The sequence below is a fragment of the Phyllostomus hastatus genome, unplaced genomic scaffold, assembly GCF_019186645.2.
Source record: "Phyllostomus hastatus isolate PE091 unplaced genomic scaffold, TTU_PhHast_1.1 phas_contig_254, whole genome shotgun sequence".
NCBI lineage: Eukaryota > Metazoa > Chordata > Mammalia > Chiroptera > Phyllostomidae > Phyllostomus > Phyllostomus hastatus.
The window spans coordinates 19,459,742-19,483,169 of NW_025333810.1; the positions used below are offsets into that span (position 1 = coordinate 19,459,742).

The 23,428-nt window shown below is 40.5% G+C and overlaps 1 protein-coding gene and 1 pseudogene across 4 annotated transcripts in view; both read left to right on the top strand.

Annotated features, from left to right (window-relative positions):
- Positions 1-470: 470 nt before the first annotated feature.
- On the top strand, positions 471-4,760 carry LOC123818067 (annotated as a pseudogene).
- A 511-nt stretch (positions 4,761-5,271) lies between these two features.
- The window catches only part of GRAMD2B (GRAM domain containing 2B), a 122,642-nt gene continuing 104,485 nt past the window's right edge, over positions 5,272-23,428 (top strand). For 3 of the 4 annotated variants that reach the window (XM_045838021.1, XM_045838022.1, XM_045838023.1), the window contains exons 1-3: positions 5,272-5,294; positions 5,416-5,608; positions 7,461-7,616. In XM_045838021.1, the coding sequence (XP_045693977.1) occupies positions 5,288-5,294; positions 5,416-5,608; positions 7,461-7,616 (356 nt within the window). In that variant the 5' untranslated portion in view covers positions 5,272-5,287. Of the gene's footprint in view, positions 5,295-5,415; positions 5,609-7,460; positions 7,617-20,035; positions 20,303-23,428 lie in introns of those variants that run through there. The other variant, XM_045838024.1, reaches the window with a different exon arrangement.

Sequence of the window (23,428 nt, forward strand, 5' to 3'; positions counted from 1 at the left end):
CTCTACAGGCTGTTCCAAGTCTGGTGTCGTAGTTGAAGATCGGTTCCCTTGGGAGGCCTCAGGGAGTCTTATATAAGAGGCCTCCGTGGCACTGCCAGGCACCCCTGGGGCAGCTGTGCAGGCCCTGGGGCTCCATGGATTGCTGACTTTCTCCTTTCAGACTAAGTGTTATCTCAGGCTTACCTGTGGCCACAGTGTTCTTTCTGACAAACTTACTGCACGACAGCCAGAAACATCTCCTCGAGAGCCACCTGATTAAGGGTTATATTTTTAAAGGACAACCAGAGGAGCTTTCCATAATCTCTAGTGACCAAAATTAGCATCATCAGTAATGGGACGGATCGGCATCCTGTTTCTCAGTCCGATGCACTGAGAAGAAACAAACATCACTACTTGCTAAAAATACAGAACCTGGATTTAATCAAGGAGAGACACCAGGAAACCCAAGTGGAAGGACATTCTAAAAATAACTACTCAATACTGTTCAAAGGAGTCAAATCAAGGTCATTGAAAAACAAAGAGCGGCTGAGGGACGTCGCAGACTGGAGACTAGGAAGACAGGATAACTAAATACAACATGAGATTCTGGGCTGGGGTGCAGCCCAGGAAGAGAGCATTAATGGAACAGTTGGAAAAGTCAAAGAAAGTCTATGTATCAGGTAATAGTACTATGTCAATATTAGTGGTCATGTGAGTTTTTATCACTTGGGTAAACTGGATGAAAGACACATGAAAATTCTTGGTATTTTTGTAACTATTTTGTAAGCCTGAAATGACTTTTGTAAGTCTTCAAAATGAAAAGGTTAAATGTTAATTAAAGGTTAATTATTCAAGTCAACAGGATAGAAGATGGACAACTGAAGAGGGCCCTTGAAATGAGACAGATTACAAATAACATCTGTCATTTTTGTTGGGTATTGGCTGATTAGAACAATGATTTGCAACACGGATTTGGGCCCCCCAACCCATCTCCCCCCGTACACACTTTCTCATCCTGTTTTGATTTGAATGTCACAAAACCTTTAGAAAATTTCAAAGTAGTGTTAGTCAAAACTCACTTTGATTTTAAGTGTAAAATATCCTGTATAAATACTTCTCACAAAGGTGAAGGGAGAGGAGAGGGGAAATCATACAGACAAGCTCCAAAGACATAGCTCTGAGCTTTAAAACAGTTAAAGCAGAATCACCTGGGAAACTTGTTTTTTAAAGCTCTGACACCAAGCCCCACGTAAAACCTATAGAACCGGGATCTGTAAGAGTAGAGTGTTTGTACAAGGTCACTGAGGGATTCTGAGGCAAACCAGGCAAGTTTGAGAGAAAGTGGTCTCTAACACACGACTCATTAACCACTAGGTGGTGCCAGGTTATCAAAGATGGAACTTTCTGTTACTCCCTTCTGTATACAGTATACTCATTTCTTCTTTTTTCTCTACACATCTACCCAGACTTTTAGAAAAGGATACATCACACCAAAATAAATATGCCACTCAGTATGAGTTCGGCAGTGTCTCCTTGAACTGACTTCGTTTTGACAGACAAGCTTGTTCTGAGGGACCCAGGGCACTGCTTCCGTGCCCGTCTTTCCCTGAGCATCTTCCTTTCTGGCTGCAAAGGTTTGAAAGAAGGAAATCCACTGGAAGTAGAGCCTCGTCAGCAATGAATAATCAGATAAGAGAGAATGAAGCGACATGTTCCTGGAAGTCATATTTAACCATTTGTAGGTTCAATCCCTGCCCTTACCCAAAAACCATGAATTCAAAAACATACCAGAATCATCAGTTCATTCTTTTCCAAACTCCCACTGCTTCAGAGAAAAAGTATTTGACACCTTCTTTAATAATTTTATCCTTTCTTCTCTCTCATATTTTTTTCACATTAACAAACACTCTGTGGATGATAATCTTACTTCAGAATTTTTCTGAAGAGTGCATTTGTTTGAAATGTTTTGTATGTAACCTTACAAGCATTGAATTACTTTTTCTTTTGAACAGAAATTGCTGTAAAGCTGAGCAAGCCAAATAACACATTTATTCTGTCAACCTTACAAATATCTATTGAGTAGCTCTACATAGCAATACAGTGTTACAAGCTAGCGAGGAAATGCAGGGGTGAGCAAAACAAACAACATACAAGTTTTCATGCACTTGCATTCTAGTTGAGAGAAACATATGGGGAGAGAAAAGGAAACAAATTAACAAAATAATGACAGAGCAACAGCTCTTTTTAAAATAAAATAAAGCTGTGCCCAGGCCTTTTCTCACCTGTCACCAGGTCCTCCAGAGAGATGACTGCGGTGCATGCAGGGCCTGAGGCAAACATGGACCCTGGTGAGCAGACACTGAGCAAGAATGAGCTGAAAAGACACCTGAAAACTAAGAAGAAAGTAGCAGAGAAGGACACCAATCAGAAGCAGCTCAGTGCAAAACAACTAAGCCAGACAAATGCTGCTGCCACCACCTCCACCACTGACAACACTGTGGGTGCCAAGGAGGAGGGCCTGGGCCCAAACCAATGCCACAAGATCTGCAGACAAGCAGCCCACCAGCTAAAGGCCAGTTCGGAAGACCAGCACCCACACAACTTCCGGGTGGACATCTTGCTCACTCACTTCCTCCGGGAATATAGTTGGCTGCAGCCTGGGCACCACCTGAGGCACATCACCTTAAAGGTGGCAGGGAGGATCCATGCCAAAGGAGCTTCAGAGGGAGAGTTCATCTTCTGTGACCTTCCAGGAGAGGAGGTCAAGTTGCCAGTCATGGCCAATTCCAGGAATTGTAAATCAGAAGAAGAATTCATTCATATCAATAACAAGCTGCATCAGGGAGACATAATTGGGGTTCAGGAAATCCTGGAAAAACCAAGAAGGGTGAGCTGAGCCTCATTCCTGTGAGGTCACACTACTGTCTCCTGGCCTGCATATGTTACATCATCTTCACTCTGGCCTCAAAAACAAGGGAACATGATATCGTCAGATACTTGGACTTGATCCCAGGTGACTTGGTGAGGCAGAGATTTATCACGTGATCTAAGGTCATCACATTTATAAGAAATTTCTTGGATGAGTTGGGAATCCTGGAGACTGAAACTCCATGATGAGTACCCTCCCAGGGAGCTGTGCCCAGGCCTTTTCTCACCTGCCACCAGGAGCTGGACCTGAGTGCACATGAGAACTGCCCCGGCACTCTTCTGTAGGATGCTGCTGGTTGGTGGCATTGGCAAGGTTTATAAAATTGAACACCAGTTCCAAAATGAAGCAATTGATTTGGTTCACAGTCCTGAGTTCACCGTCTATGAGTTCTACCTGGCCGATGCAGACTATTGCAGTCTCGTGGAAATCACAAGGTAGGTGATTTCACAGGTGGTGGACACATTACAGGCAGTTATGAGGTCACTTACCATCTAGATGGCCCCAAGGGCCAAGCCTATGAGATTCATTCACCCATCCTTCTGGAAAATCAGCGTGTAGTAGAGCTTGGGGTGAAGCTGCCACACACTAACTTCTTCTAAACTGAACTTATAAAATTCTTGATATCTGTGTGGCAAAAGCTGTTGAATCCCCTCCACCTGGGATCAACGCATGGAAGTGGCATCAACCCTACAAATTTGTCTGTGATCACCCAGGGACAATGAGCCCTTTGGCCAAATGGCACCACTCTACAGAGGGTCTGCCTGAGCCCTGTGAGCTTTTTGTCATGAGGAAGGAAATACACAATGCCTACAGCAAATTGAATGACCCCATGAAGCAGCAGTAGCTTTTTGAAGGACAGGCCAAGGCCAAGGCTGCTGGCAATGATGAGGTTATGTTTACAGACAAAAACTGCTGCACCACCTGGACTACGACGGGCTGGCCCCCCACAGTGGGCGGGGGCACAGGCGTCAACTGAGTTACCGTGTTGCTCACAGACTCCAATAAAATCAAGGCAGTGCTTTTGTTTCCTGCCAGGAAACCAAAAACAAAAGGAAAATGTAGCAGTTGCTGATACACTGGAAAGAGCAAGAGCTGGCACTTCTGTCTTGAAAAGAAGAATTACAAGTCACATAATTCAGGCATCGTTGCATTTCTACAAAAGACCAAGGACTGCAAGGAAATTATTATATGTTGCTCTCCACCTGACTATCACAGTTCGGCCACCAGAAGAGAGAAAAGGAATTAAGAATTCCTACTTTACTCCTTGTTACCAAATAAACTGTGTCTCTAAAGAAGGAGGAGGAGGAGGAAGAGGGAAGAAGAAAGAACAAAAAAAATAAAAACTAAAGCATAGTGATGTGGTAGTTTCCACACAAGGTGGAATTGTTTTAGACAGGATTATCAGGGAAGGCATCCCTGAGGAGGTGACATTTGAGCTGAGAGGAAACGTTGTCAAGAAGAACTGGAGGTCCAGCTATCTAGGCAGAGGGTAGTGCAAATGCAGAGAGCTGGGGGTCGGAACAGGCCTGGCATGTTGCAGCTCAGGAAGAACGCCAGCACAGGGAAGCATCCACCAGACAAGGTTGGGAAGAAAGACTTGGTCAGGGCCATAGATCACAATTTAGATTTCATTTTTTGTGAAATGAGAAATCATCAGAAAACTTGCAGAAAGTAACAGGGTCTAAATTAATTTGAAAGATCATCTTGTCACCTGATTGTAGAGGGGACACCAGCTGAGTTTATGAGATGTCCCTAGGAGGCTTTCAGGTTGATGAGATGCCTGTAGAAGGCCTTGAACTCTTTTATTTGCCTGAAGTATTACCATGTGGTTCCTGAAGAGTTTTCTAACTAATGCCTGCGTTATATGTTCATAATATGGAGTCGGGAAGTTTCTTCCCGGAAGTTTCTTTATTAAGAAATTAGTCACAGGCCCTGTCTGGTGTGTCTCAGTGGATTGAGTGCTGGCCTGCAAACCAAGGGGTCACTGGTTCAATTCCCAGTCGGGGCATATGCCTGGGTTGCAGGCCAGGTCCCCAGTAGGGAGCAAATGAGAGGCAACCACACATTGATGTTTCTTTCTCTCCCGCTCTTTCTACTTCCCTTCCCCTCCCCTCTTCCTACAAATAAATAAATAAAACTTTTAAAAATAAAGAAATTAGGCACAAATTAGATAATTAAACTGTTACTGAATTTATGACTTTGTCTCCCATCACATGTGCAACTTTGGATCTGTCCACATTCATGCAAATCTCTGAACTTTCGTTTTTCTGGCTGTTAATAATAAGGGCAGTAAAATGAGGGTTAATATTTACTAAAGCTGTGACCCATAACTCAAAGTTTTTAAACCAGCAGACAGTATTTTTACCAGCGATCAAGAGAATGTCAGGTTAACCTTCTTAAAAACAATAGCTTCTGATTTTTCCTAATTTCTTTCTGCAACTGTAAAGTTAAACTAAAGAGAAAGAGCAGAGTTTTACTGAGGGCCTTGTCTCATCACTATTTTGCAGAGAAAACTGGAGTTCGCAGACATGAAAGCTTTAGTACGTCAGAGCCCCCTAACACAGGAAGTGTGAGGCAGGATCCGAAGCCAGCTTTGTCTTCCATGGAACGTAAGCTGTCCCTCCAATGCAAAGGCCTGGAGTGCAGTCAATGGAGGAGTAAGAAGAAGGACCTCCATAACAGACCTGAGAAGACTGAGCGGTGGGTATCCCTGTAAGCTTTGTGTGGGGAGGCTAAGAAGGGGACAGGGAAGATTGAAGGGGACACTGGAAGAAGGGAATGAGGGGATATGGTGGCAATAGTTTGTACATCTACCAAATACGATTTTGAGATCTTTAGTCGATGTCATCTACCCTACCCTATGGCCACTCTTCCTTATTTCTTATGATAACAGCCCTCTTAAACACATTAGGCTATTATCCCAGGAAGAGTCCACTGTACTCCCTAAGTTCTCCTGGCCACTTACTGAGACTGAAGACACTCGCAAAGTTCCAGTCATTAAGCGCAAGCAGATGAAAAATGTAACTTCCCCTGGGAGGGGCTATTACCTTCTTACTCTATTAGTAATATGAATATAGAATCTGAAGCAGTTCGATTTTGCTGCATAACAAATCATCTCAAAACATAGTTTAAAACAACTGCTTATTATTTTTTGCAAGTCTGGAGGTTGGCAGATAGTTCTCCTGGCTTAGACCAATTATTAGTCAGGTGTCTGTGGTCAGACAGCAGGTCACCTGGGGCTGAGTGGTCTGTGATCAATGAATGACTCAACTCTGCTCCGCGTGGTCTCACTTGCCGCATACCCCTAACTCAGGTATGTTGTCAGGATGAGGACAGAGAAGCCAGAGAGGAAGCAGAAATGTTCAAAGCTTTTTGAGGTTTAGACTCAAAACTGTCATATTACTTTTTCTGCATTGTACCCCAACCCAAGTTAGAGTGGGCAGAAACTACAGTCATCAAGCAAAGGGGATGGATATGTAGAGGCCATTAAATTAATTGAGGGCATAGACGCCTTCAATCTGACACGGAATAGGAGAGCAAACTTTGATGGGGAGAGTAGGAAAGAGAAGATAGAGGATACAAGTTATTTGCATTCCTAGTCATCTCATGCATGGACATCTCATGTTCTATTATCTAGTCTTGTCCTCAAGCAAACAGTACTCATCCTTCTCATTTGTAAATCTCCATCCTGGTATTTCCTGTGCAAGTTAATCATCTCCTCACATACATTTTGTTTTGCAATGGTCTTTGATTAAAATTAATTAAATACTTAAAAACATTTAATCATTTGAGTTAAGCCATTAGATTTTTCTTTGATACAGCATAAACAAACTTTCATGTCCTTTTATTATTCTTCTAATTAATGAACAACTTTCATGTTTGCATGAATGACATGGTGGAACAGCAATTAAAAAGGAAGAATAGAAAAGACCAACTTCCTTGTGAATTCACCAGTTTATCATCAGTAAATATTTATTGAGCCCCCACAGTGAGGAAAGAACCATGACGTGTACATTATATTACATGTGTAAAAAAAGCATATTCTGATTATAGAAAGCACAGATGAGACATGGATGATCAAATATTGATAATATCATTTGACAGTGAATATCAAAGTTGTTGTGTTAGGTATGTTTAATTTTTTTTTAATTAAAGGAGTAAATTTAAAGGAGTAATCTGAAGAGCATTTAGGGGAAGTTAGGGTGGAGACTTTGAGGCAGCATATACTCACTACCTTCTAAAGTGAGGAAAAGTGTCAGGACCGAATTAAAACATAGGTCATCATAAGTAAGGGGTCAGTAAAAGTGACCCCACACCAGCATCAAGGTAAGGTAAAGCTCTTGGGGCGAGTAGATATTATCTCAGGCAACACACAGAATGTCTCTTTGGTCTTTTGCTGGCTCACAGATGTGGGTTTCAGGTGTGGTTGATCCGGTCCCTCTGAGCAGACTCAGAGAGAGAAATCTTCAGAAGAGAAGCATACCACTGGCTGAAAGAGCTGTCATTGGCCAGATCATGAGTCAACCTAGTGCTGCTTCCTGGTCCTCCCCAGAGCTTCTGGAAGAGCTGCTGGCTTCTGGAAGATGTGGAGAACACAGCAGACCCTGCCAGAAAAGAGCAGCACCCAGCATATATTCCAAGATCAATTCATGCCCTGGAAGACCACGTGCCAGGGAAAGAAAGCCAAAATGGATGCAGACCTGAAAACGTGAGTGACAGGTCTCAGACCTGGAAAAAAACAATTGAGCGCTGCCTCATTGCTATATGAAAGGTCTTTTTGGTATCTCACAAACAGAAAGTCTCTACATGGAAGAGGTCTTTGGTTGCCTGTTGGGGACATTTTTCTTCTTTATCATCAAGGGCTTGAGCAAAAACAAGAGTGGTCCCACATACTTTAATGTACTTCGAACCTGACAGTGCATTTTGCTGATAGGTGTATTGCACAGAAGAACTGGCAGAGTTTGAGGTTTCTCATGTTATGCAAGCTGAAGAAAGAGAACTCAAACAGAGGGAGACAGTGAGCAACGTTCGCAAAGCCTTCAAAAGTGTGATTGTAATCTAGGACTCCATTTGTTCCGGAGACCTCGGTATTGCCCAGTTCAGGGAAAACGGGATTGTAACACACTTGCCCTGTCACACTTGCCGTGTCAACTCTGTAAGTTCTGGTTTTAAGTTCCTTTTAAGCTAGAAAGATAGGTTTGGTTTTAGGTTAAATTTCTTTGACTTCCTTATAAACAGACATTATGGGTTAGGCTTTTGATTTTTTAGCTTTTGCTCTGTTTCCCAGTTTAAATTTTGTATACAACAACTAGCCGAGTACCAAGTACATGTGGATAGTTAACTTTTTTAAAGTTCCTCTGCAATTCCAACTACAATTGCTTAAATATCCCTCAAAGAATCCTATCTTCAAAGGCAAGAAAATTTTATGGGGAGGTTATTTGGCTCAGCCCAGACCTGGGGCAATAAAGAGAAAGCCTCCAGAAAGACACACGAAGGCATCCGCATGGGTACGCGCAGGGACACCAGGGAGGCAAACCCTGGGCATGAGGCACAATGGGGACAGAGAATATAAGATAAAATGTCAGTGGGCTCAGGAGACGAGGTATGTGCTTTGTTCCTTTTGGAGGGAGACTGTGTAGAACAGTGGGAAGACACGGGGCTCTGGCTTCTCCAGACCTGCCTTTGAATGCCAACTCTCAGAGCTGCCGTCTAACTGCATGTGTGCACTAGGAAAAGAGACCATTTCTCTCGGTTTTTCTCATCTCCAAAATGATGAGACATATACCTATTTCCTAGCATTGTGTAAAGGATTAAATAAAGTTCCTTTCTACTCTTTATCTCCCTCCCTGAAAACCTACTAAGAAACACTGGAACCACGTCTCTAGTGGCCCAGCCCAATCACCACGCCCCACCCTACTCCAGAGAGTTTACACAGGTGCATAGGGCAGATGTCGAATTCAAACTCTGGTTTACCAGAAATCTCAAAATAGCATCTGACCTGTCTAGGCAAACTGCTCACTGTGGCTGAGGAGGAGGTAGTAATATCTGTGTTTCAGTCTCTCAGTTTTCTCACTCACAAGCTATAAAACATGGGATAAATTCATTAAACTCTCTGTGCCTCTCTGCCTCTCAGCCTTTTCTTCTGCAAAACGAGGATAACTCCTTTATGAAATCACTTCCAGTACTGCACACAAGCACGACCTTTAAAAAAACTCGTCCGACTTGCTACCCAGTTGGGTCATTTTCTGCATTTTTTCTTAACAAGCAGAGAATATTTTTCATTTGGTTAATGGACATGTGCATTTTTTCTTCCATAAATTGCATGCTTTTGACCTGACTCACATCTTAAAAGATCCTATGAGCTAAATTCCCAAAACTAAACTCTCACAAACAGCACCATCTCAGTCTCCTCTTCGGAATTCAGCCTAGACTCACTGGTATTCACTGTTTGAAAAGAATTGCAGGATGATCACTAATGGAGTCAACAGTAACTTAGGGATGTATTAGTGCCTGAACTCTTTCTCTTCGCCTCTCTCTAACAGATGATAGTTCATGCTCTTCTGAATGACTCAAGATTTTGAGAGAATCATCCTTGTGTCATCCTTGTTTTTACCATTGTTACAAACAGGTGAAATAAACAACCACCAAAAAAGATGTAATTTCAGGGTTATCAAGAAGAGTAAAGGGAAAATACCAAAAATGCTGGCCCTGGACTTATGGAGACACATATTTTAAAAAATTAAAAACATGTCTTTAAAGGGAACAGGGATGATCAGATTCATCAATGGTGAATAAGTTTCTAATTATATGGTTTAAAATAATTATATAGCCAGAAATAAACCCTAACATTTATGGTCATTTCATTTTCAACAAAGGGGACAAGACAATTCAATGGGAAATAAGTAGTCTTCCCAACAATAGCACCCAGAAAACTGGCAAGAGAGCAAAGTGCCAGGACCACATGCAAAAGAATGAAGTTGGACCTCTACCTTACAACACACACAAAAATTGACTCAACATGGATCAAAGATCTTAAACTTATATAAATGCTAAAATTATAAAATTCTTGAATGCATTGGAGTAAACAAATCTCCATGACCTTTGGTTAGGGAATTATTTCTTAGCTACAACACCAGAAGCACATGTGATAAAAGAGAAGACTGATAAATTGAATTTTATCAAAATTAAAAACTTTTATGCTTCAAAAAACACCATCAGCAAAGTAAAGCCAAGAGAGGTGAGTGGAGATCAAATGAAAGAAAGTGAAGAGACCAGCCAAAAAACATATATGCCTGACCCATAGACACAGAGACCAGCCAAAAAACATATATGCCTGACCCATAGACACAGAGACCAGCCAAAAAACATATATGCCTGACCCAGAGAGCAGTGTGGTGATAGCCTGAGGGAAATGAGGGGGAGGGCTGGATGGAGGTAGGCAAAGGGAGAAATATGGGGACAACTGTAGTAGTGTAAACAACAGAAATAAAGTTAAAAAAAGTAAAGAGACAACCCACAGAATGGGAGGAAATATTTGGAAATCATATATCTGAAAAGGGGCTTGTATTCAAAATATATAAAGGGCACAACTCGATAATAAAAAGACAACCCAGTTTGAAAATGGGCAAGTGATTTGAATAGCTTTTTCTCCAAAAGATATATAAATGGTCAATGACCACAGAAAAGATGCTCAATATAATCAGTATTAGGAAAATTCAAATTAAATGCATAATGAGATACCATCCCATCCACTAAAATCACTCTAATCAAAAAGAAAAATAAATAAGTATTGTCAAGAATATGGAGAAATTGGAACCTTCATCCATTGCTGATTAGAATGTGAAATATTGTGGTAACTTTGGAAAATAGTTTGGCAATTCCTCACAAAGTTAAAGAGAGCAATTTTATTCTTAGGCACATAACCAAAATTATTGAAAATGTATGTCCACAGAAAACATGCACACAAATTTCCATAGCAGCATCATTCACAACATCTAAAAACAGAAACAATCCAAATATCCATCAACTGAAGAGCAGCTAAATGAAGTGTGGCCTCTCCATACAATGAAAGATCATTTGATCATAAAATGGATGGAGGACTGACACAGGCTACAACCTGGATGAAACTGGCAAGCGAGCCAAGAGAAAGAAGCCAGTCACAAGGGATCACATCTAGTGTAATTCCACTTAGTGATGTGTCCAGAATAGGTACTTTCTCTGTGACAAAAGGCACATTAGTAGATTAGTGGTTGCCTAGGGCAGAAAAGGGGAGATGTAGGGGAGATGAAGAGTAATTCCTAGTGGTTATAAAAGAGCGATGAAAATGCTCCAGAATTAACTACAAATTGGTAGTCACAAAATAGTCCCAGGAATGTAAAGTACAGCATAGGAAATATAGTCAATAATATCATAATAACTATGTATGGTGCCAGGGGGCACTGGAAATATTGTGGCAACAACTTGGTAAAGTATATGATTGTCTAATCACTATGCCGTACACCTGACACTAGTACAAAATAATACTGAATGTAAACTGTAATTGAAAAATGAAATAAAAGCAATTTTCTCAGAGAGAACGTAAAGGTTTTTGCCACCCTGGTTGGTGTGGCTCAGTGGATTGAGTGCCAGCCTGTAAATGAAAGGGTCACCCATTTGATTCGCAGACAGGGCACATTACGGGTGTAATGTGAGGGGCATGCAAGAAGCAACCACACATTAATGTTTCTCTCCCTCACTTTTTCTCTCCCTTCCCTTCTCCCTAAAAATAAATAAATAAAATATTTTTTAAAAATATTCTTGCCAAAAAAAACAAATGAAAGGGAAATAATGTGAAAACAAAGAGAAAATGTTTTAAAATTAGATGATAGTGGCTAGGCAACATTGTAAAAATATACTAAAAACCACTATATTATACATTTTAAACTGGTACACTTTGTGTTATATGAATATCTTAAGCTATTTTTAATGCCTTCAAAAAACAGTTACTTAAAATAAAGCCATATGCTTTTATTATAAATGTTGGTAATAATGATGGTAACACCTCCCAAGTGCTTATTATGTGCCAGGTAATATTCAAAGTTTTTACAAATATTAACTAATTTACTTTCCCAATAAACCTATTAGGTATACACTATTATTTTTCCCATTTTACAGATTAGAAAACTAAAGCTCTCAAGTGGCATTGTAAGAATTCAAATACAGAGTCTGTGTTTTTAAGAAAATTATGTCCTGGCCCTGGAATCCAATAGCAGGATATGGGGGGATCCCCAAAATTCAGAGAACTGGGGAAATTGTTACATACTCTAACTCATGAGACAGCCTAAGAAAGATAAAAGTAAAAACATAGTTTTTTGTTACTTCAATACCGATGGAAAATGAAAGGTTGTAGATGGCATGACTGTGTCCCTCCCTCCTCGTCCTGTACGAGGACAGTGTGAAACACGGGCGGCCTGCTGCTGGGAGCCCTGGGCGTGTTTCCATTCTCCCACGGGTTACAGGAGGCAGAATTCTGCAGAGCAGCCTGGTGTGAACAGGGGCCAGACTACCAGGCCAGGAGGGGAGAGAGGGGCAGGAGGGCAGCCCTGGCTCTGGCACTTATTATGCTTGTGACCATCGGTAGTCACCCAAACCCTCCGTGTTCAGATGATAGACCTGTAACACAAAGTATCTTTACCAGATGCTTCCCAGGGTTACTATTTTAAAATTCCATCACCCACCACCTAGTTCCTAGACTAGCCTTGAAAACATCTTGGCCAGTGTTATGTTTGCTCCCAACCAAATCTTTCTCAGACCTGTTTCATGGATTTTTCCAAATATGTCTTTTCTGCATTTCTGTCAGCTACTCTGCCTCCTAGAGCTCCCCTAGGGAGAGAGAAAACAGAAAAATTGGCCTCTTTGTTACTCTTGGTTCCTCACTTTGAATGATAAGCCCCTTGAAAATAATAAAAAATCGATGTTTTAGATGCAGGATTGCCAAACTATTTGTCTACTCTTGAGGGTAAAACATAATTTTCATAATGCTAAAATGTTCATTATGATTGATTATTTCTGGGGGCTGAGAATCACAGATGATTTTGTAATTTTCTTCTTTATATTTTGTGCATTTTGTTTTATAAACAAAAAAGTATATGTTAAAAACCCTTATGGCTATCAACTGATTTCTCAAAAGAAACTTGACAGGCAAGAAGGGGCAGGAAAGAAGTATTGAAAGTCATGAAAAACAAGGACCTATATCCCAGATTACTCTATCCAGCAAAGCTCTCATTTAGAATGGAAGGGCAGATAAAGTGCTTTTCATATAAGGTCAAGTTAAAGGAATTCATCATTACCAAGCCCTTATTTAAAGGGATTTATTTAAGAAAAAAAAAAGATCAAAACTATACACAGTAAAATGACAACAAACTCACAACTATCAACAACTAAACCTAAAAAAACAAAAACAAAGCAAACAACTAGAACAGGAACAGAATCACAGAAATGGAGATCACATGGAGGGTTATCAGTGAAGAGGGGGAGGGGAAAAAGGTACAGGGAATAAGAAGCACAGTTGGTAGGCACAAAACAGACAGGGGGAGGTTAAGAATAGCACAGGAAATGGAGAAACCAAAGAACTTACATGTACAACCCATGGATATGAGCTAAGTGGGGGGAAATGCTGGAGAGAGGGGGTGTTCAGGATAGAGGGAGATAAAGGGGGGAAAGGGGACAACTGTAATAGCATAATAAATAAAATGTTCTTAAAAAAAGAAAGGCAATTAATGCAACTGAACTGTGTATATTTTACCACAATAAAAAATACAAAGAAAAATCCCTATGGGGACATTAATATTGTATGATATTCATAAATATTCCCATGGGAAGAATTGCTGATTTGTATAAAATTAAACAAAGGCAGATTATACAATAACTACAATGCAATTTTGCAGAATATAATGCTATTTAAATCAAAGAATACAGTTATTTAAGTCTGATAACTCTGGGGCCAAACTTATGTTCTTTCAAACACTGAAGTTGGGTGTTTAAATGTTTGCAGTGATGCAAGTGAGTCAGCACACACTGGCTCAAAAGAGCTCATTATCAGCATCTCTTTCCAAAGTTCTGTTCAGCGGCATCGTGTTGGTAGTTTGAAGTCAGTCATGCTGGAAGTATTTTCACTCCAGAAATTGGCAAATACGACAAATCAGAGCTCCTCCACCCTGGAAAACCAGTTTACTAGCATACCACTGTTTAAATAATAAATATATCAATAGGTAGAAAATTTACGCTAACATAATGCTTAAACTATCTCAACTCATTTTATACATTCAATCGCACGCGATTGAGAGCAGTGAAAAGACTTGTGCAAGTGAGCAGCAGGGCTGTGGTAACTACATGGGTCTTCGTATTCCTTTCCCTTACATGACAAAGACCGAATGCACAAAAGGAAAGATTACCTTAAGTCTGATACTGCTATGTTTACTAAAACTGCAGTATCAACTTTCTAATCTTTCTGGAGGCACAACTCCCTCTACAGTTACCAACTGCTACAGATACTAATAGTTTTCTGTCCTGGGAAACACAGTGGTCTCTCTGTCTCCTCTCAGAGAAGGGCTCACACCTTTAGGGCAGGAATTAATCTCCTCTCCAATAGTTACTGGAAAGCACAGAGTACAGGAGATTGTGGCCAGAGGAAGGGACTTTGGATATGATCTAGTCTGCCAGTTAGATTGGAACAGCTCAGGCGGCTTGCAGGGGGTGTTAACACCGATGTCAGCATTCCATGGGCCCAAATTGTTACACTCGTTCTCCCTCTGAGATTAGATCTTCCACAAGCCACATGCAGACACACAGCTAATGTCACATTTAGAAAGGAAATCACAGCTTCCAATTAGATCATAGTAGGACTTCATTCAACATTAGTGAAAATATAACCAGTTCAAATCATAATCTTCCTCAACTACAGTATTTTCTGAACGCTTACTATGTGCAGACTTCATGCCTAAACTTTACATCAAGTCCTCACAGTGGCCTTTTGAGGAAGATACTAGGATCATTACTATTGGTACAGAGGCTGGGAAAGGTAAAGGTTACTTTCTAAAGTAACACAGCAAGGAAATGATGAAGCTACCCGTCCAATCCAAGCAACCTGCCCCCAAGCCCACTCTCTAAACCACAACATCACACAGCCCGCTCCAGAATGTGGGAACATTCACCCAAACACTGCTTTTCCACCTGCAGTTAGTCCATGATAGAGTCTGAATCTCCAGCTCACTTTGCCAGACCTGATGCTTCTTTGCCCAAATGGCTGTAGTATGGGCTGAGTATATAAACTAATTTCATTAGCACTGGCCTGAACACAGCAAAATCCAGCAGACAAATCTTAACGCATGAATATCTATAATGTCACCTAACTGTAGAGGAAATTTCATTTATTTATACATGGAAATTTATATTCCATGCCTCTGGAAATCTCAGTTTTGAAACTCTGCTTATCGGTGTTGTCAGTTCGGGTTTGTGTCTCAACATCCAAGTCCCACACCTGTAGCAGGAGGAGGGGAATCCACAGGCATGACTTCCCCACCCCCTCTCTGGGCTAGCTAGCATCAGTAGGCATATTAGTTCCTTATTGGTGGACTTCAGAATGGTCAGATATAATAACCAAAGATTATCATCATTGCACAAGATTAAATTCTTGGAGTTACCTATGGACCTTGTTTCACTGATGAAAAAAAAATCTTACAGTAAAACTTTAACGAGTGGGGTTTAAGGGAAAGAAAGTTAGAGCTAGAGAAGGCTTTCAACATCACCTAGGCCGGGGATTTTAAACTCAAATGCAGGTAGTGAGAATAAGTGAAGCATGTCAGGCAGAGTGAGCAACGAGGAAGACGGCAGACCGAGGCCACCGCAGGGCTCGGCCGTGTCACCAGGCAGCACTGCTAAATGCCGGCCAGCTCTCACCAGTCGTACTCTTTCTTGCCAGATCTGATTTTCCAGGCAAGGCCAGATGACCACGTTTTATATGAAATGTGTTTAAATTTTTCTACTCCTAATACATAGTAATGGCCCAATAGAACACGTCAGCAGGCCACATCGAGCCTAGGTTCTCTTCATTTGGTAGAAGAGGGGCAAAGTCTAGAGGTGTTAACTAAGCTTACCAAGTCGGGGGTGGGGAGCAAATTCATTATTCTCTTTTCCATGTCAGACTCTCTTTTACAATCTCTGTTTATAAAGATGTAACATCGGACAGCATCAGAAAAATGAGATATTCCAGTCATTGGTGGTCATACTTAAAATCACCTGCTAGTGGTCAGGTTTTGTCTTGTTTATGGTTTTTAATCTGTTTCCATGGAAGGATATAAAATATCTCAGGTACCTTTATTTTAGTTGTATTTAAGTTGTTATCATAAATCATTCTCTTTTTTTGCTATGAATATGCTCCTGTTAAAGCTATATTTACATAAGTGTCCTACTCCAGGTGTTTATCTTCAATCTCCTGGGCTCTGTTTTCATTTTTATACATAACAATGAAAGCTGTGGCAAAGGCTAGGAATGTCTTGAGCAGAGTTCGTGTCTAAATGGTTGAGGGGGTCAAACCGTGGCAGCTCTGAGCCTGCTGACGTGAGTTGCTACACAGCAGTCAACTGCCATTCATCTTAAAAGTAAAGCAGCCAGACAGAATCCACATCTGCTTTCAGTGGTCATGTGCCATCAGAATCTTATTCCTGTTTGAACATGAAGTCCAAACACAACTATCAGCAGATCTTGAAAGATTTAGCATAGGCAGCTCCTATCAAGAAGTGAAATTCAGGAGCCAAGCCACAGCTGACGCCTGCCCTTGGACCACCTGAGGTCACCCCTCCCACCAGCAACTAAGTTTCAACTTTGGATGCCACCAGGGAGGGCATGAGCACTGCCATTGGCTACCACTCTCTGAGTTTTCCCTCCCCATCTCGTGGTTTTACTCACCTTTCTGGCTCTGGAAAGCATTTGAGTTTGTGACCCCTGCTCTAGACTTTCAGCAATCTCATCTTTAACATAGTTGTTTTTATGATAAGGAATTAATATCTTACATAAGAGTTGAGTCAATACTCTTTCAACTACTTCAGAACTGCTTCCCATAGACCGGTAGCTGCTGCCTAAATGAAATAACCGTATCAATAGATAATTGCAGTAATGAGTCAACCCATCTGCTTCTGCTTCCAAAGTTTCATCCATGTGGCCACCAAACTAATCTTTCTGTTCCCATAATCTGCATGATAAATCTTGCACTACCCACTGGCATTCAGGGTCCTTCATAATTCAGCCCCCATGTAAGTGAGCAAAGCTCTTCCCCTACCTCACCAACACAGCCTCTCCACTCACACATGCACCTGAATCATGCCCATTTATTTTCTCATGATCCCTATTCTCCTCCCTTTCTGCCTCTCCTCAAGCTCCCATTCTTTGGAGCTCAACTCAGATTCCACCTTTTCCATTAGGCTTTTTTAAACCATTCCAATCTCAAATGATCTTGCCTCCTTTTGAAGGTAAATGTTCAGTTAATATGTATTGGATGAATGAATGAATTCTGGCATGACTACATTCTTTTTTCTTTAGATTTTATTTATTTGTTTTATTTATTTATTTATTGAGAGAGAGGAGAGGGGAGTGAGAAAGAGAAGGAAAGAAACATCACTGTGTGGTTGCCTCTTGTGCACCCCCTACTGGGAACCTGGCTGACAACCCAGACATGTTCCCTGACTAGGAATCAAATCTGCAACCCTTCGGTTCACAGGCCGGCGGCACTCAATCCACTGAGCCACACCATCCAGGACATGTCCACATTCTTGTGACCACTTAATTATGGCCAACTTTTTTAACCTTTTAAAGATATAGCTGTATCATCTGTAAAAATGTACTTTGGGCAAGGATTAAATGAGATGTTATTATGCAATCATCTAGGGGGTTGGAGCTTGGTGGAGGTGGACAAATGGGTGAGGAATGGGGACATCTATAATAGTGCCAATAACAAAGATAAAGAAAAATCTTAAAAAAGGAATTATCTAGCAGAAGTGCTACATAGACTCAAAAGACATTATGTACACAGAGACTCAAGAAATACTAGCCTGACTTACTGCCTACCTCCCTCTTTTATTGTTAACTAACTTTTCAAAATGTGTATATTGTCTCTTCCTAGTTATACTGTTGGAGCAAGGACCAGTTTCTTAAAATGGTTTGGTATCACTCAGTGCAGCTAGCATGGAGCCTTGCTAATAAAATATTATGATTGAGTGAGTGCTAAGAAAGCTGCTCTGCTAAAAAAAATACATTCAGAGACTGGCTGCTGACACTGGAATTTCCTCCTTTACAAACATTTTGTTCTAAGTTAAGCACTGCCCCCAGTTAAAATCCAGCCCTTCCTGGGAGACAGTAACATTATATTTCATAAGTTATTAATATCTGTGCTGATTAGACTGTTTCACAAGGAGCAGAAACTGCCTCGCAGGTTATTGCTGTTAGGTACGGTGAAGAGGTTGTTTAATCTAACACTTTATTACAACTTACTTAATGTCTTTCCAACATCATTGCAATCACAGCATAGAAGTAAGGGAGAAAGAGAAATACAGACATTGCGCCATATAGGAAGGACAAGGGGAAACTGGGTGCAGCAGACCATCAGAATCGTAGTGAGACAATGCTGGTGTCACATTTCCCCCAATACTAAAATGATCCCTAGGGCACAGAGCATTCATTGTAAAACAAGGAAAATCCCAGACACACTGGGAAAAGTTGGTCACCCTATCAGCCACCGGTAAAAATCTCTCTAAACAACGCTTTGTCTAGTTTCAAAAGTGTGCCTAGAGTCCACTGCACACAGAGCAGCACAAACCTGTCCCTAGCTGGTTATCAGCTGGTTAGAGCAAAGTGCTAAAGAGGCCAAGGCTAAAGGTTTGATTTTCCAGGAAACTTTGCTCTCTCCCACAACCGGAATCTGTGTACCTCACCTCAGCCAGCCATTCTCCAGTGCCATTGACTCATCACAGGGGAAACAAGGAAAGAACACAGCTACTTGGGCCAGTCCTTTCCTGCTGCCAGTAACATCAGGGGAGAGACCCTGATGTTTTCCTTCTGCATGAATATTAAGTGATCGAAAAATGACACATAAAGAAATTCATTTCCTCAACTTTCAGCTTAAATGGGTTCTAAATAACAGCAACAATAATACAGGGGTGAACAAAGGTAGGTTTACAGTTATGAGTACATAAAACAGAGAGTTTATTCTTGTATTATGATTTACTGATTATCATATTATTTATTATTATTATTAGCCTGCTTTTGCCCACCCCAGTATAGAGCCTATTAGCACATTTCCACAACACATTTTGCCACATGATTTCATCCTAATCCTCATCCTGTGAGCTAGGCATGGCAGACTCGGAGCTCAGCAGGGTTGGGATCACCATGGTTACCCAACCAGCAAGCAGCAAGCAGTGAGGGCCCTGGAGTCAGGAGTATTTTATTGTTTGCCTTAGTTGTTTTGAAACAGGTCACAGCCTCCTATAATGCAGCAAAATACACAACATTCAGGGTCCCTTGAATTTATCCATATTACTTCAATAAGAACCTCCAAACTCTTCAGGTCCCCAGGACCAAGCCACACAACCTTAAAGCTCCTGTGCATCTTGCCAAACACACCCCCTGGGGAGGGCTGGTTATTCCTCACACGTGAGAAGGCATAAACACATCCACATTCTTCACCCTGCTGGTCCAGCCCAGGGAATTAGAAAAAGTACCTGTGCTTTTAATGTTCAGCTACTGCCATTTTCTGCACCTCATTGGTTTTTGCTTTTTTTGTTGTTTTGTTTTGTTTTGTGCTATATATTTTTATTGTGTATTTTTCCATTACCATTTACTCCCCCATACCCTCTTCCACTTCCACCCATCCCTCCCCTCCTGCACCTCCTTGTTTTAAGCCTTTACTTTTCCATAGACTTTTCTGTCTACATCCACAGAGTTGTGTGATGTCCTGTTAGTGAACTGAAAGCTGAATTTCCCAAACACGTTTATTTTTCCTTCAAAGCAAACGTGGGTAGGATGAAAACCACCCTGTGACATACTTTCATGTTACTCATTAACTAACTTCAAAAAAAAAAAAAGCCTCAGCTAGATTAGGAGCCATGTGAAGAAAGAGCTTCCTGCAATGCAGGAACTGAGCAAAGCTAAAAAGTAGATTTTCGCCTTATTGGGGAGATTCAGAAATGAGCCTTTGAGTTCATTGTTCGACCTGGCATCCTACACGAGCGCAATGGTGAAGAAAAGGCCGTCTTCCAGTGATGTGGTGTTCCAGTTTGAGGTTCCTAGCAGCCCCAGCAAGGCCTGCGCCGAGGCCCCGCACAGCTCCACCGACAGCCCCAGCCCTGGCTCAGTATTTCTCAGGTGGGTACCTCTGGTCTGTGCTGCGGTGGCTTCTGCCACCTGGCAGGTGATCCTTAAGGAGCTCCTTCCTCTTTCCCTGACATAGCAATGTGCCCATCGGAACGAAAAGACGCAGCCTTGGCGTCTGGGCCAGTGGATGACAGGCTACATAGCAAAGGATGTGTGACCTGAGCAAATAGAACTTTACCACTGTTAAGGGAAAATAATTTAATGCCTTTTTTAGGACTTTTTAGCGCTAGATAACCAATCAGTCATACAGTTCCTCAGTTCCTGACTCACTCTCAGGTTCATAGGAACTGAAGCCATAATTGAATCAAAAACCTTACTTCAGTATCAAAATTACCTGTATTCATTATTAAAATATTAAAATATTTGCACTTTTTGGTTTGCTACATTAAATATTAAAATAGTGCTAACCATGCTCTGGCTCAATTGTTTACCATTCAGTGATTTACAGTGGCTGTGCCCAGGTTCAGAACATTCCCTTTTTAGCTTAAGTGTTAATGCCTATAGCAACACCACTCTGATCATTACATAGGTTAAGTGAAAATTTGTTGATTGGCTCTGTATTCATTTTGTCTCGTAAGACTCACCTAGAACTTATAAAAGGTAGACATCAAGTGCAAGTGAAAATCAATTACAGAAGTTTCTCAGCCAACTTGGACGTGAACGTGAATGTGCCTTTCAAAAAAATTTCTCGAGTGAAGGGGAGGGATGGCCTACCTCCACGCCTCAAGTTCAATTTCACATTGCACCATATCCAGAAAGTGATCATCTGTCCTATCTTTTAATCATTTAAAATCACTCACACAAAAAGGTGCTCAAAATTATAATGTTTAAAATTTAAATACAAAACAAAGAAATCCCATTTTATATAATGATATTCACACATCAAAATGCAGGTTATGAATACAAATTAAATAATTTTAAAAAGAAGTTTTAGAGACCATGAGTCTGAATTTATGCAAAATGTTATCGAATACCTATTTTAAAGTTAGCTTAGTTTTTCTATCCATCATTAAAATGAATATGCTTAGCTTGCATCATTTTTATATTTTGCTGAAATTCTAGTATTTCTCAAATCATTTTGTCTGTTTAATCCATATCTTTTGTAGATTTTAGTGTAAATTCTTTTTGGAGGTCAAGAGTTAACCAGAAGAAATTAAATTAAATTAAATTAAAGTGCATAAACTAATTAGTAATTACACCAAATATATTGTTTGCCATTCATAATCATTTTTATCTTTCAGGTACTATTGACATATAATATTATATTAGATTCAGATGTACAAGTCAGTGACTAGACATTTATATAACTCACAAAGTGATCACCCCAATAAGTCTAGTGCCCATCTGGTACCATATATAGTTATCACAATATTATTGAGTATATTTCCTGTATTGTACTTTACATCCCCATGACTATTTGGTGACTACCAATCTGTACTTCTGAATCCCTTCACCTTTTTCATCCATCCTCCTAACTCCCCCTCCATCTGGCAACCATCAAAATGTTCTCTGTATCTGTGAGTTTGTCTCTGTTTTGTTCGTTCATTTATTTTATTTTTTAGATTCCACATGTAAGTGAAATCATATGGTATTCTTTCTCTGACTTATTTCACTTAGCATAAATAAACATAACACATATGATTTAAAAAGTATAGATAAATAAATAGAATCAAAATAAAATAAAAACCATCGTCCACCTAATTCAAGCCTCTTTCAAAAACAGCCCAGGCCTATTTCACCAGCATATTTAAATATTCAACATAAAAGCTCTATATTAAAATGTATATGTGTTGTTTTAATGTGTATTGGAACCAACCTAAAAACATTACACATATCTCCAAACATTTTGGGCATTAGAGGACTTTTAGTTTAGTTGAAAGATCTATGTAATATATTGTGTATACACTTATTGAAAATACTTTGTAGAAGCATTCAGGCACATGTTGGTTAATTATTTCAGCTCAAAAATAAGAACAGGTGAACGTTTCTCTTCACCTTCTAAATAAATATTAAGAATTTTTGTGGCAGTTTTTGTATCCCATTGTCCTTTTCAGGAAAAAGAGCTAATAACATCTACTCTCAGATTAACAACAGATGTAATTTTTGCAGTACTTTTTATCCATCATTCAATTCTACAAAGTTTATGAGTGACTATTACATGCCAGGCTCTGTGGAAGGCACAGGAGACACAATCATGAGTAAGCAAGACCTAGCCCCCGCCCTCATGAAGGTTATTCACTTGGAATAGAGGCGAAACAATTTATGCATACATGCATACATATATATTAATATAATTCCAGCATGAATGCATGTTATTGTAGGAAACACATACAGTGCTAAGAGAGAGTGAGATGGAGACGACTAATGTAGTTGGGGTGACAAGTAAGGGCCTCTTAAGGAAGTGGTATTCAGGCCAACTTACAGGATGAAAAAAGAGCTGACCATGTAATGCTCAGGAAGGCGCATGTTGCTCTGAGCAGGGAAGATCTTGTGTCTTCCGGAACCTGGGGAGAGTGGCGCCCAGTAGAATTGTAGAGATGAGCGGAAGTTGGAGGTGTTTAGAGTTCTATGCCAGTTGCCACGGGAAGCTTCTAGGGTTTGGAGTAAGAGAATAATATCACATGTGGTGCTCCCTTTAGAAGGGCATTATGGCCACCCTCTGGGTTATTTCCAGTTTTTTACTCTTCAAGCATTTCTGCATCTTGCCTGTGTCTGTAAGGTATGCACCTAGGAGAGGAATTGCTGAGTCACAGATAATGCACATGACTAACTTTACTCATTATGTCAAATTGTGTTCCAACATTCCGGGCCATTTATGCTACTGCTACCAGCAGTGGCTCCCCTGCTTCAACAACAATGGCATTGTCAACTTTTTAATTTTTTCCATTCTGAAGGGTGTGAAGTGGCATCTCGATGTGGTTTTGTTGTGCATTTCCCTTATTATTATAGAAGAACCATCTTTTCAGTGTGTTTATTGGTCATTTCCACTTCCTTTTTTATAAAACACCTGCTTATGGGCTGAGGACCTTTTGGGACAGGAGAGCAAGGAGAGAGATTACTATCTTTTTCTTATTTTTTGGTAGTTTTTAAAATACTCCAGAGCCTGACCTTTTGTTA